The sequence below is a fragment of the Notamacropus eugenii genome, chromosome 3, assembly GCF_028372415.1.
Source record: "Notamacropus eugenii isolate mMacEug1 chromosome 3, mMacEug1.pri_v2, whole genome shotgun sequence".
NCBI lineage: Eukaryota > Metazoa > Chordata > Mammalia > Diprotodontia > Macropodidae > Notamacropus > Notamacropus eugenii.
The window spans coordinates 294,979,175-294,992,087 of NC_092874.1; the positions used below are offsets into that span (position 1 = coordinate 294,979,175).

Consider the following 12,913-nt stretch of genomic DNA (forward strand, 5'->3'; position numbering starts at 1 on the left):
GCTGACATTGTCTGTTATTCTGCTCTGGTGGCACAGAGTCTGGGTTTGGAGTTGGGAAGGGTGACTGAGTGACCCTGGGCAAGTCCCTTCACCTCAGTGGTCCTTTGTGACTCTCTAGGATGGGAGTTTTCTGCCTGAGGTTGAAGGAAAATTTTCAGATGGGAAAAAATGCCATCTCTCTTCTCACTAACTTCTGCTTTTCCTAGTATTACTCTGCATTTTTTTATGTATTGAAAAATATTATTCTAATTGCTGTTGCATTGTTTGCCTTTTAAATGGGTAAGGAAAAAGGGAGAGGGAGGGACAGAATTTGGAATTCAAATTTTTTAAAAAATGAATGATAAAAAATAAATTGAAAAATAAAACCTTCAAGAAATTAAAAAATGGTAACACCACATTACTCTGAGAAGGGGTCCATGGGCTTCCTCACCTATGAGGAGCCCAGGTTATAAAACAAAAAATGGTGACAAATAGTTAGAAGTCCTAGACAATTTCTGATTAACAATGTTAAAGGGATTTTGCATTGTAGTAATTGCAGGGGAACCTCTGTATACTAGTGAAGGGAGGGGACCAGAGCACAGACTGTGGGCAAGCCCACCTGCTGGAAAGATGCTGAATACAAACCAGGGAGGCATAGAGACATCTGGAGACCAGATGGGAGGAGAGTGGAAAGACATTCACTGGCTCTGGAGTCAGAGGTGTTGGGTTTGATGTTGACCTCTGATCCTTACTGCCTAGATGACCTTGGAGAAGTCCCTGGGCCTCAGTTTCCTCAGGGGTAAAATGAAGAGCTTGACCTCCAAGGTCCTTCCAGCTCTCTACACCTATGCTCCTAGAGGCCCAAGTCATTCCCCAGCCTCAGTTTCCTCCTCTGTAACATGAGGCAGTTGGACCAGATGTTGAGGTCCCTTCTGTCTGAGGTCTCTTCTACTCTGAAGTATAATCATTTCCTTGAGGGTCTCATACATTCTTGTGTCTTCCACCCCTCCAACTCTCAGCACCTTACTCTTTACACACTTGGACCCTTTAAAAGCAATTAGATAAGCTGGAAGGGGTCTTACAGATCAGAATCTATACCCCTCATTTTACCATTGATTGTGAATCATGGGAGACAACATGCCCACATCAGAGAAGGCATTGTGATATACAAACAAAGCAGAACTGCAGTAGCTCAAAAAAAACCCAAAACCCCAAAACATGAGATGTTCAAATTTAGAGACATCTCTACTCAAATGTTCATATGTACTATTTTTGCTCAACCTGCGGTAGAGTGCTCTGAGTTTTTATTGATCTGATCAGACATAGTCAGACACACTTACCTAGATCTTAGCATAGTCATGTCATTTTGGTCCTTTTTGAGCCCAAAGGATAACAACCATGGGAATACAGACAATTCATTCAAATTATCTGAACCTCCCTTTGAAAATTTTTTAAATAAGCATCCAAATTAAGCTTCCTTTATACGGGTGTTGGGAGGACCAGTAACGACATGATTTTATATGCATATACATGTGCTTGTGCGTGTGTATACGTGTGCGTGTGTGCGTGCGTGCGTGCGTGCGTGTGTCCAGGGCCAGAAAGCAAGTTAAGTATCTGAGGTGAGCTTTTCCTGACTTCAGATCCAATTCAATGTGCACTATGGTGCCCCCTAGCGACTGTGGCTTAGTGGAATAAACTTGTACCTCTGCTTTTATTGGGTCTTATCATCAGGATCCGTGCAAAGGGAAGGAGTGGCAGGGACCGCACTTGGGCCCCGGGTGCAGCTAGAGAGTGGGACCTAGGCTAGGGACCCCAGAAACGTCTTTGAAACGCCCTCCCTTTAGATGCTTAGTGAAAAGAAGAAATCTTTTCCCCATCTTCCCTTCTCTTTCACCCTTGTCTCTTGTTCCTCTCAAGAGAGATACTGAAGGCCAGTATCTACAGCTGCAAGTCTCTTCAATTCTATGATCTTCAACTTCATATCTGTAATTCTCCTGAGACACCCGCGGACTCTTCCCCTGACAATAATACCCAATGAAAGGGTCAGAAGTAAAGTCATCACTTTCTGAGGAACCTCAGCCTGCCTCCCTCCAGCTTCATGATGGCACCAGGCTAGAGCACTTTCTGACAGCTGACCACAAAAACAAAGCCTTCTCTGGGACCTCTATCCTCAGAGGAAGCATTGGACTTGGGGGTCAAATGACCTAGGTACAAGTACTGGCCCAGCTCCTCACTGCCCAAGTGACCCTGCGGTCTCAGTTTCCCTATTTGTCCGGAAACCAAATGGTTTCTTGGGTCACTCCATGTCCCTCTGCCTAAACTCTCTGATTAGAATTTTCTCTTTCAGATGGACTCTTTGGAGGCCAGGAGGCTGAGATCAGAGTTTGGTCTTTCCCTCAACTGTTCCCAGCCTCTCACTCCAATATCGGATTCCAATTCATTCTAAAACTAGTTTTCCATTGACCCCACCAATCTCTCTACGACTCGCTCCAATCTCATCCCCGAAAGGAGAGTTATGTGGGTTTGGATATAAGAGGAAAGGCTAGAAAAGGACGGAACTTGACTGGAGGGGGTGTGACCAAAGGGTTGTCTCCTTGATTGCTGCCCATCCAAGAAAGACTTCAAAAATTCCGCCGCTCCCACCCCTGAGAAATGTCCCCTCCCTTTTCTTACTCCGTATTAGAGAAAAGTGGGAGAGGGAAGAGCTGGGGTCGGGTTAGGGCGGGGAGAAGCAGCAGAAGCCAGGAGACTGACCATCTTTTGGAAGGATTAGACATCTCCCCGAGTTACCATCTCCGGGGTGGAGTTGGAAGTCATCCTTCTAGGACCCAGCGCAGCCAAAATAATCGCAGGAGCATTTCTCATCCTCTGGCGTGTCCAGCGTGAGTGCGCCAGTGTATAGGCTGACGATCCATAAGTAGGGGATCCTCAGGGTTGAAGTTTGGAAAGAATCGGGGAAACTTGAGAAGGGTGAGCTCGAGGGTGGGTAAAGATCACTAAACCACAACACAGCACCCTTGGGCTAGGATTGCTTTCTCTTTTTTAACCTGCCATCCTGATCTCCCCAGCTCCTGCAGGGGCTGCTCCATCAATGACTTTCCGCCCCCCCCCCCCCCCCCTTTGACAAGCTGTTAAGTCTAGAGAGATCTGGGGAGGGGGAGGAAGGGGAAAGTGGGGATTCTCGGGTTACAGTTAGAGTGTCCCTTGGCTGTAAGTGATGACATCTGTATGGGGGTGAGAGAGGCGTCGGATGTGGGGGAATCCCCTTCCTTGAGAGGCGAGTGAAGAAGGAGCAAGATAGAAATGTCGAGTGGATAGAGCTGAATCTTCTGCCAGAGGATCAGATTTTCTGGAATGAATGACTGTCTTAGAGAGTTAACTACATCTCAGTCTGATGGTCCGGAAAGAGTCTAGGCTAAGAAAGCTCCACTGGAGAGAGAGGATGAAGGAGATGGAAGATCCTGTGGGGCAAGGGGCAAGTGATTCTTTAGGTCCTTCCCAATTCTAGCTCTGTTCCTTTTAAAAAAAGCCCAAATTATCCTCACAAATACACTCTTACCCTCGTTTCTGAGAAACCAGCTCATAAGATTCCCCTCAACCTGCTCCCTAATTAATTTTTTATTGATTTAGAGAGGAACGGGACCACACATCTGTGCTGCGCTGGTGTGAGGGTCCTGTACCTTAATGTTTCAGCCAAGGTGAACCTCGTTTCCCCATTCTTTCTGAACCTCCCCCTCCTTTGCCAACTCTTCTTCTCTTGGGCATGGCTGGCTCCTGCCCTAAATTGGGACCAAGACTTGGCTCTGGGGAAAGCTTTTTCTGAAAACTTTCCCAGAAAGGAGTTCCTTCCCTACTTGGTGAGCAGACAATAGCTCTGGGACAATGAAGGGAGGAAGGACAATGGCTGAGGAGTGTGAGGGAGGCAAGGTAAGGCTTACCTAGCTACCAGAGAGCTATAGTCTATCTCCTACCCTTGGGGTAGCACCATTGTCCTCCCTTCCCCCTTTATCTTTGTCCAAGTATCAGGATACATACAATTAAAACTTAAGGTGGCACTGGGGCAGACATTGGGTTGAGAGGAGCATGGGCCTGGGACTCAGGAAAATCTTGGGTTCCACTTCTGATTCTGTTGCTCACTTATGTGACCTGGGACAGGTCACTTCTTGCTTTTTGGAGCCTCACTTTCCTGATCTGCAAAATGAGTAGACTGGATCAATCACCAAACCTGGTTCCTCATTTAACAGATGGGGAAAGTGAGGCTGAGAGTTGTAAAGGGGCTTCCCCAAGGTCACAGAGCTGGGACTGACTCTCACTTCAGCACTAATTAGCCTGGGGAGAGTACTTTCTTAAAACCTTCCTGGAGGATGGCCCCTGCCCAACTGGAAGGTCTGGGTCCCCTTAGCTCCCAGTCAGCCCTAACCTTGCATGCTTTAGCACACTGTCGCCAGTACCTTGGATCTCCAACCTGGAGTTTGCATATAAATAATGTGAAATGCTCCAACTGATGCCAAGCAGTAAGTACGACATGAAATGGATGAGACAAAATTTAACCCTGGGTGAGAGCTGAATCCTTTACCACTGTTGACCTGAAAACTTAATTAAGAAAAGGCAGCAGGCTAAATGCATACATTTTATGATTTAATTAATTAATTGATCAATTCCCTATTAAAGGCAATGGTAACATAATGCATTATGGAGCCAGAAGTATTCTGGCTACCCAGTACAGAAATCTTCTGGCTTATATACATTTTGCCGTGAGAAAGGAGTTCTCTTAGATAAACACACTGAAAACAAAGTAGCATCAGTTGGGTTTTATGATCCCAAGCTCTGGGCATCTTCTTTCCCTAGCATGTCTCTGTGATTTAAGATAAGGAAAAAGTCCCATCACCCGGATAACAGCTATCCTCTCCTAAACAGGCCTTTGAAGTTGTGGTATCTTAACAGAGTTTGACAAAGCTGAAGCTACAACCCAGGCCTTATCACTCAGATGCCAGAAGAAGGGTCTGGTAAGGAAGTCCCATTTGCTTGACATCAAAAGGCATCCTCTAAGTTAAACAAAGGGGACTATTAGGTTCAGGCTCTTCTTAATTCAAACTTTGGCCCTTACTAAAGTCTAAAATTTATATTAAATATTATCACCACCTGCTTGCACTTGACCCACTATTAGAAGCAACAAGCTGGTTTGACCTTAGCTTTAGATGGCAGAGCTAAGACTCAGCATCAGGAAAAACTTCCCAACAGAAACTTCCCAGTAACTGGAATGGACAGTTTGGATAGGGAGTGAGCTCCCTGTCTCTGGAAGTAGCATGTACTAGTAACCATATGTACCATGGTCACTTGTTAGTCAGGGTCGGGTGGGAGGGGACTGAAGAAGAGAAGTCATGATGATTCAGGGCAGGACTGGGTGAGAGCCCCTTTGTGGGTCTTCTAACTCAGGCATTCTCTGAGTGGTGGGTTTCCAAGGCTCTGGGACTGATGCTAATGATGGAGCTGTGTTTTCTTTTCCCAGCTTTATGTTGGAACTTGGCAAGGACAGCCTTAAACTTGGCCTGCACTTCAACCCACCCATCAATCACTTTAAAGATACCAAAATCATCATCGGCAACTCCATGAAGGTGATAATATTTAATATAAATTTTAGACTTTAATAAGGTTCAAAGTTTGAATTAAGAAGAGCCTGAACCTAATAGTCCCCTTTGTTTAACTTAGAGGATGCCTTTTGATGTCAAGCAAATGGGACTTCCTTACCAGACCCTTCTTCTAGTATCCTAGTGATAAGAGAAAAACACAGATACCTTGGGTTGTAACTTCAGCTTTGTCAACTCTGTTAAGATAAACAACTTCAAAGGCATGCTAGGGAAAGAAGATGCCCAGAGCTTGGGATCATAAAACCCAACTGATGCTACTTTGTTTCCAGTGTGTTTATCTAAGAGAACTCCTTTCTCACGGCAAAATGTATATAAGCCAGAAGATTTCTGTACTGGGTAGTCAGAACATTTCTGGCTCCATAATGCATTATGTTACCGTTGTCTTTAATAGGGAATTGATTAATTAATTAATTAAATCATAAAATGTATGCATTTAGCTTGTTGCCTTTTCTTAACAAGTTTTCAGGTCAACAAAGGACAACTTGTTGGGCAAAGAACAAAGAATGAAACACTTCCCTTTGTGCCAGGGACTGGTTGGAGATAAGATCCCGGAATCAGAGCATGGAATCTTCCAACCAGGAAAGACCTAAGCGATGATCTCATCTGCCCTTTGTATTTGGTGGAAGAGTCCTGAAAGCAAACTCTGATGGGGAAATGTTGAAAAGTTAGAAGTGAAAGGATTAGTGTGTTTCTAAAGGTCAGTGGAAAGAATCCCAGCACCCCCAGCTGTCGGGGGGAGGGTGAGGAGAAAGGGAGGGAGCTGTGAAGGACTGGGGTCCTAATAGGTTAAGATAAGACTCTGTGACACATAATAGGACCCCAGATTTAGAGCTGGAGAGAACCCCAGTGGTCATCTAGTCTGACCCCATAATTTTACAGAGGAGAAAACTGAGGTTCAGAATGAAGAAATGATTTGCCCAAGGTCACACAGCATCTTGTAGTGAGTGAGGGTCTTGAGGTGGATTTTGAACCTAGGTCTTCCTGTCTTTAAGCCCATCGTTCTGTATGCTTCTCTTTCTGCTCTCTCCTCATTCAGGTTAACATAACCTTTGAACTGAAGCAGTCTAAAGTGAAGTTCTTAGCACACTTTCCCTAATCTTCTTAATTTAACAATCAATCAGCTTCATGGGGATTACTCAAGACTTCAAGCTCAGAACATTGTCTTTCTTATTAGCCCTCCAGTCAAGCTGGCCTCAGATCCCATTCTTTCAGGACTCTCTTATTACTAATAAATGTTTGGGTGATGACAACAGCACACATTTTCTGTGTTGCTCTGCTCTGGGAGATAGAGGGCTGGGTTTGGAGTTGAGAAGGATGGCTGAGTGACCCTGGATAAGTCCCTTTACCTCAGTGGAACTCTGGTGACTTTCTGGGACAGGGGTCCTCCAATAAGGTTAATTTGCTGATGGGAAAAATGGCATCTTCATTGTCATTAACTTCTGATTTTCCTAGTATTCCTCTGTGATTTTTCATATATTTCAAAACATTCCAATCAAAACCATGTTACTTGACTTCTCAGTGGATTGAGAAAGTATGAGAGGAAAAGAAAGAATTTAGAATTCAAAAAAAATTTAAGTGAATATTAAAAATGAAATTTTAAAATATAAAACTTTCATAAAATGAAAAACAATAGACAACAACACCACATCCTGAGGCAAGATGGGAGCAGAGTGGAAAGACTTTCACTGGCTCTTCTCTAGGAAACCAGGTCTTAAGATTCCATTCCCCCCCACCCCCCCACCCCCCACTCAGCCAATTACTTCTCTATTGATTTAGAAGAGGAAGGGACCACACACCTGTCCTGCCCAGATTCCTTTACCCTTCTCCAAAGAGAAGGGCAAGAGAAGCTAAGTTCCTTTACTTCAGTGTGTCTTCCAAAGTCACTTTTGATTCACTTGGCAGTCTGTGCCAAGATTATGCTGTGTACTGAGGGCAGGCCTTAGTAACTCTCTGAGTCTGGTTTCTTGGATCAGATAGCAGCCTTAGGTCATGAGATTCACTCAGTGCACATTGACTCACTTGCCCTGAGCAGAGCCCAGCCCTGGGAGAGAGACAGAGAAAGCCTGGATGTGCCCAATTACTAAATGGACAGCATGGCAGACTTGATAGCAGAGTTGGAGACAGGCCATCTTACAAGATGCAGAGCAGCCAAGAGGACAATTTTTCTCACAATTCTGCATCTTAAGCAACCTATATGTCTTATCTGATAAGTGACCTTGTATTAATCAATAAGTTAGTGTTTCCACATTCCATTGATTATTGACACTTGGGGGAGAGTGAGACATCGCTTTTTCTGAATTCAGGAAATTGTACCTGCTGACTCTTACAATTTAGAAAATTCCTAATCTTTACTCCAATTAAAAATCAGATTCTCCAATGTTGTATTGTTTCCTTTTAATAATTGGTCTCATTTGATTAATTGTTTTTCATGTATAAAAATCTGTCTCTCCCTGTATTTGGGGTGCAGCCCTAAAGTGAGGAAGAGGCCTGGTCCTGGTTTGTTGGGCAGTTGGCCAGCATTGCTTAAGACATCGATAAGCTGGAAAGACCTAGCCTTTGTCTCCTCAACCCTTTAATCTTTTACCCATAACAAGTGGGAGGTGGTTGATGCAACGGTAGTTATCTCTTTTTTTATAGAGGAGGAAACTGAGATTCAGAGTGAAGATATGACTTGTCCACAGGGCACACAGTTGGCAGTGCAGGGAGTGGTGGAGTGGGGGAGTGCCAGTACTGTGAAGGGGGATGAAGGGGCTGCAATCAGGCTCAGGATGTGAGGCTCTTGGGGTTGGTGAGGGGCTTGGGAGGAGAGGAGTTGTATCTGCTCTGCCCTAATCACTACTGCTGGGAATTATGGTTTTTGATTTTCCAACCTCTCTAAGGCTTATGGAGTGCTTGTTACCCTTGAGATAGATGGTGGGAGAAGGAATAGTTAGAGGTTTTGGTCTTCAGTGCCTGAACCTTGCCAGCAAATACACATGAGCTGTCCTACAGGAGAGGATTGAGCCTGGTCCTGCTCAGCCCCAGAGGCAGAACCAGGAGGAATTGGGGAAAGGTACAGCAGGACCTGTCCATTCAATCCAACCACAGGAACTGTCCAGACGTGGAGTCAGTTGATGCCATAGGGAGTGAATTTCCCATTGTTGGAGGAATTCAAAGGAAACCTAGTGACCATTTGGGGGGAATATTTCAGAGGAAGAATTTATTTGAATAGTTGTCTGAGGTCCCTTCTAAATGGAGATTTGGCGGTTCTCTTAGAGGATAGGGACAGGGACCCGATTTGTCCTGGAAAGATATGTATAGGGAAGTCCCAGGCAAGCAAAGCACCACCACCACCACCCCGAAAAAACCCCCAAGTCATCATCTTCTTTGAAATTTAGAGTCTTAAAGGAGAGGTCCTTGGGCTGGTTTGTGTCATTGACTCCCTGGGCAGTCTGGTGAAGCCCTTCCGAGAAAAATGTGTTTTTTTCAAATAGTAGAAGGAAATAGCAAGTATCAGTTAGAGTTGAGTGAAAATAAAGATATAATTTCTTTTTTCCTCTCCAAACTCCTTGTAATCTCTTTGTGACCCTGGGGAGAACTGTGAACCCCAGGTTATAAACCTCTATATTGGGGGTGACCTCAAGTACTGAGAAGTTTGGTGACTTGGAAGGTAGGATTTGAACCCAAGTCTTCTTGACTTTGAAAGAGTGGATCTCTATCCACTATGATGTCCTACTTTTAGTTCTATTAGGACTCCAATTTACAGATGAGGAAACTGAGGATCAGAGAATTGAAGTGACTTGCAGCTTTTGGTCCTAGTTTTCAGGTCCCCCTCCTGAGATGAACAAGAGACAGGGGTGAAAGAAGAGGCAAGATGGGGAAAATGAGATCCCTTCTTTTCACTCTGGGAGTTCATGACCCCTCTTCCCCTCCATCAACCATCGCCCTTTAGTTTAATGGAATCACAGGGGCCTGTACCCTCAGACCTAGTCCTTTTGTTTCATTGATCTCAGTGTCAGGGGAGAGTTCTGTGAGTATTCAAGGGGAGAGTGAGTCACAGGCTTCCTGGGGCCCCTGTCCTGGGAAAAGCACCATACTTGGAATCATAGGGCTTGGGTAGAAGTCCTGGCTCAACTCCTCAGACCCAAACGACTCCAGGGCCTCTGTTTCCACAGTTGTAAAGAAATCAGTTGCTTTCTTAAGTTTCTCCATGCTTTGCCATCCTCTAATTAGGATTTCCCCCTTCAGACGGACTCTTTGGAAGCCAGGGAACTGACTCACACCCAGACCAGAGTTTAGCCTTCCTTCTAGCTGTCCCCAGACCCTTTCCTCCAATATTAGATTCCAGTTCATTCTAAAACTAGTTTTTCATTGGCCCCACCAAACTCTCTACCACTTGCCCCAACCCCATCCCCCAAAGGACATATTTGGGGATTCGGATGTGGAGGAAAAGACTAGAAGAGGATGGAGCTTGAGGCAGGGCTATGTGGTCAAAAGTTTGTCTCCTCCTGGATTGGCTGCCCCTCCTAGAAAGACTTCCAAAACTCCACCCACTCCCGCCCCAGAGATACGCCCTCAGGATTGGGGGAAAGTGACAAAGGGGAGGGTGGAGGAGTGTGGAGGTAGGGTTTCTGAGGAAACCCGGAGACTGAGTATCTATTTAAAGAGTCTGCCACCATCCTGAGTTACCATCTCAGGGCTGGATTTGGAACCCAGCACTTTGGATACCCAGCACAACCAAGAGAATCGCAGGAGTATTTCTCATCCTCAGTCATGTCCAGAGTAAGTGTGCCAGGGGCTCATTGTCTGGGGTATACAGGCTGCTAGTACAGAAATGGGGGATCCTCTGAAAAATCTGTCCTGAAAACTTTCCTGGGGGGAGGCTTTTTTTTTTTGCCTGCTAAATGAGATGAAGGAGAATGAAGGAGAGGAAAGGACAATGACTGAAGGTGGCAAGGGAAAGCTTACCTAGCTACCAGAGACCTTCCCACTGAGCTGTAGTCTATCTCCTACCCTTGGGGTAGCACCATTATCCTCCCTTCCCCCTTCATCCTTGTTCAATTGCTAGGATGCGTGTGATGCCAGCCAAAGATAGTGCTGTGGTAGCTAGTGAGAAAGAGAGAACATGGTCCTAGGACCCAGGGAAAACTTGAATTCCACTTCTGATTCTGTTGCTCACTTGTGTGACCTGGGAAAGGTACCTTCTTTGAGCCTCACTTTCCTGATCTGCAAAATGAGGAATAGACTGGATCAATCACCTCGGCTACTTTCTCATTCAACAGATGGAGAAACTGAGGCCCAGAGACATGAAGGGGCTTCCTGAAGCTGGGACTGACACCCGCTTCAGCACTAACTAGTCTGGGCAGAGTCTGCTTTCCTCTATCCTTCCTGGAGAGTGGCTTGTGCCCAGTTGGAAGCTCTGGGTCCCATCAACTTCCAGCCAGCCCTAATCTTGCTGTGTTTGGTCTCTTCAGGAACTGGTTGCCAGTAACTTGAACCTGAAACCTGGAACAGTTGTAAGAGTAGTGGGAGAGATATCACCTGGTGCCAGGACGTAAGTGGGACATGGGATGGATGAGATACAATTTAACCCTGGGCAAGAGCTGAATCCTTTACCACCTGCTTGCACCTGACCCATGATTAGAAGCAACAAGCTAGCTTGGCCTTTGCTTTAGATGGCAGAGCTAAAACTCAGCATCAGAAAAAACTTCCCAACAGAAGCTTCCCAGTAGCTGGAATGGACAGTTTGGAGAGGTAGTGAGCTCCCTGTCTCTGGAGGTAGCAAAATATGTACCATGGTCACTTGTTAGACAGGATGAGGGTACCAGGAGTACTGCATGGTGCTTCAGGATAGGATTAGATGAGAACCCCTTTGGGGCTCTTTTAACTCAGGCACTGTGAGTGGGGGTTTCCAAGGCTCTGGGTCCCATGAAAGTGACGGGGATGTGTTCTCAATTCCCAGATTTAAAATAGACATGGGCACAAATGAGAATAACGTTGCACTGCACTTCAACCCACGTTTTGAATACCAAGGGGATAGAAACACCGTCATCTTCAACAGTAAGCATGATGGCAAATATGGCAAGGAGCACAGAGAGAGACACTTCCCCTTTCTGAAGGGGACCACAGTGGAGGTAAGACACCAGAATGAGAGCATGGATTGTCAGAGCTGGAAAGACTCAAGCAATAATCTCATCCATCCATCACATTTGATGGAAGAGTCCTGGAAGCAAACTCTGATGGGGAAAAGATGAAAAGCTAGAGGAGAAAGGAGTCAGTGGGTTTCCAAAGGTCAGTGGCAAGAAGCCCAGTATGCCTTGCACTGAAGTGAGGAGAGAATGGGAGGGAATTGGGCTGAGCTGTGATCCCAATAGGATAACAGAAGTCTAGGGTGTCCTATGACAAGTAGTAGCACTCTGGATTTGGAAATGAAGAGAACCATCTGGTCTGACTCCTCCATTTTCGAGAGGAGAACAGAGGCTCAGAATGGGGAAGTGATTTGCCTAAGGTCACACAGGGTCTTGTAGTAAATGTCTTGAGGCGGAACGCAAAACCAGGCCTTTTTGTCTCCAAGCACAGGTTTTTCTGTCCTCTCTCCATTCAGGTTCTCATAGAATTTGAAGGAACTTCCTTTGTGGTAAAGCTGCCCGATGGCTATCGGATGACTTTCCCAAATCGCACTGAAATAACAAAAATTGAATACTTGGCAGTTTTTGGTGACATGTCAGTCAAAGCATTGGCCTTTGAATGAGTCCTGCAATCAAGCTGACTTCAGATCATTCTCGACCCTTGGGTCTCTGTTATTAGTAAATAAAAGTGCTGCTGATGATAATGGCTGACTTTTTCTGTGTTATTCTGGTCTGGGCTAGAGAGGGCTAGGTTTGGGGATGGGAAGGGTGATTGAGTGACCCTGAACAAGTCCCTTCCTATGGTCCTTTGGTGATTCTCCAGCACAGGGGTTCTCCTTCTGGGGTTTGTGGGTAATTTTCAGATGGGGGAAAATGTCATTTTTATTGTTACTAACTTCTGGTGTTCCTGGTATGACTCTGTGTGTTTTATATATTTAAGACCATTATTCCACTTTGTAATATATGACTTGATTTTTAAATGGAGAGAGGAGCAGTGATTGGTAGGGGAGAATTCAAAACAAACAATGTCAAAAAATAAAATTAAAATAAAACCTTCACCAAATAAGAAAACAACAACAAAAAGTCCACATCATTCTGACAAGGGGTCTGTGGTTTTCCCCAGATTGTCAGGAGCCCAGGACATAACTCAGAAAAGGTGACAAGCATTTAGAAGTCCTT

General features: G+C 45.2%; 1 protein-coding gene across 1 annotated transcript; it reads left to right on the forward strand.

Moving 5' to 3' along the window:
• Positions 1 to 10,235: 10,235 nt before the first annotated feature.
• Positions 10,236 to 12,438, forward strand: LOC140534685 (galectin-1-like). The gene is made up of 4 exons (XM_072655996.1): positions 10,236 to 10,388; positions 11,081 to 11,160; positions 11,569 to 11,740; positions 12,211 to 12,438. Exons 1-4 carry the CDS (start codon positions 10,380 to 10,382, stop codon positions 12,355 to 12,357), a joined length of 408 nt encoding a protein of 135 aa, XP_072512097.1. The 5' UTR covers positions 10,236 to 10,379; the 3' UTR covers positions 12,358 to 12,438.
• Positions 12,439 to 12,913: the final 475 nt, after the last annotated feature.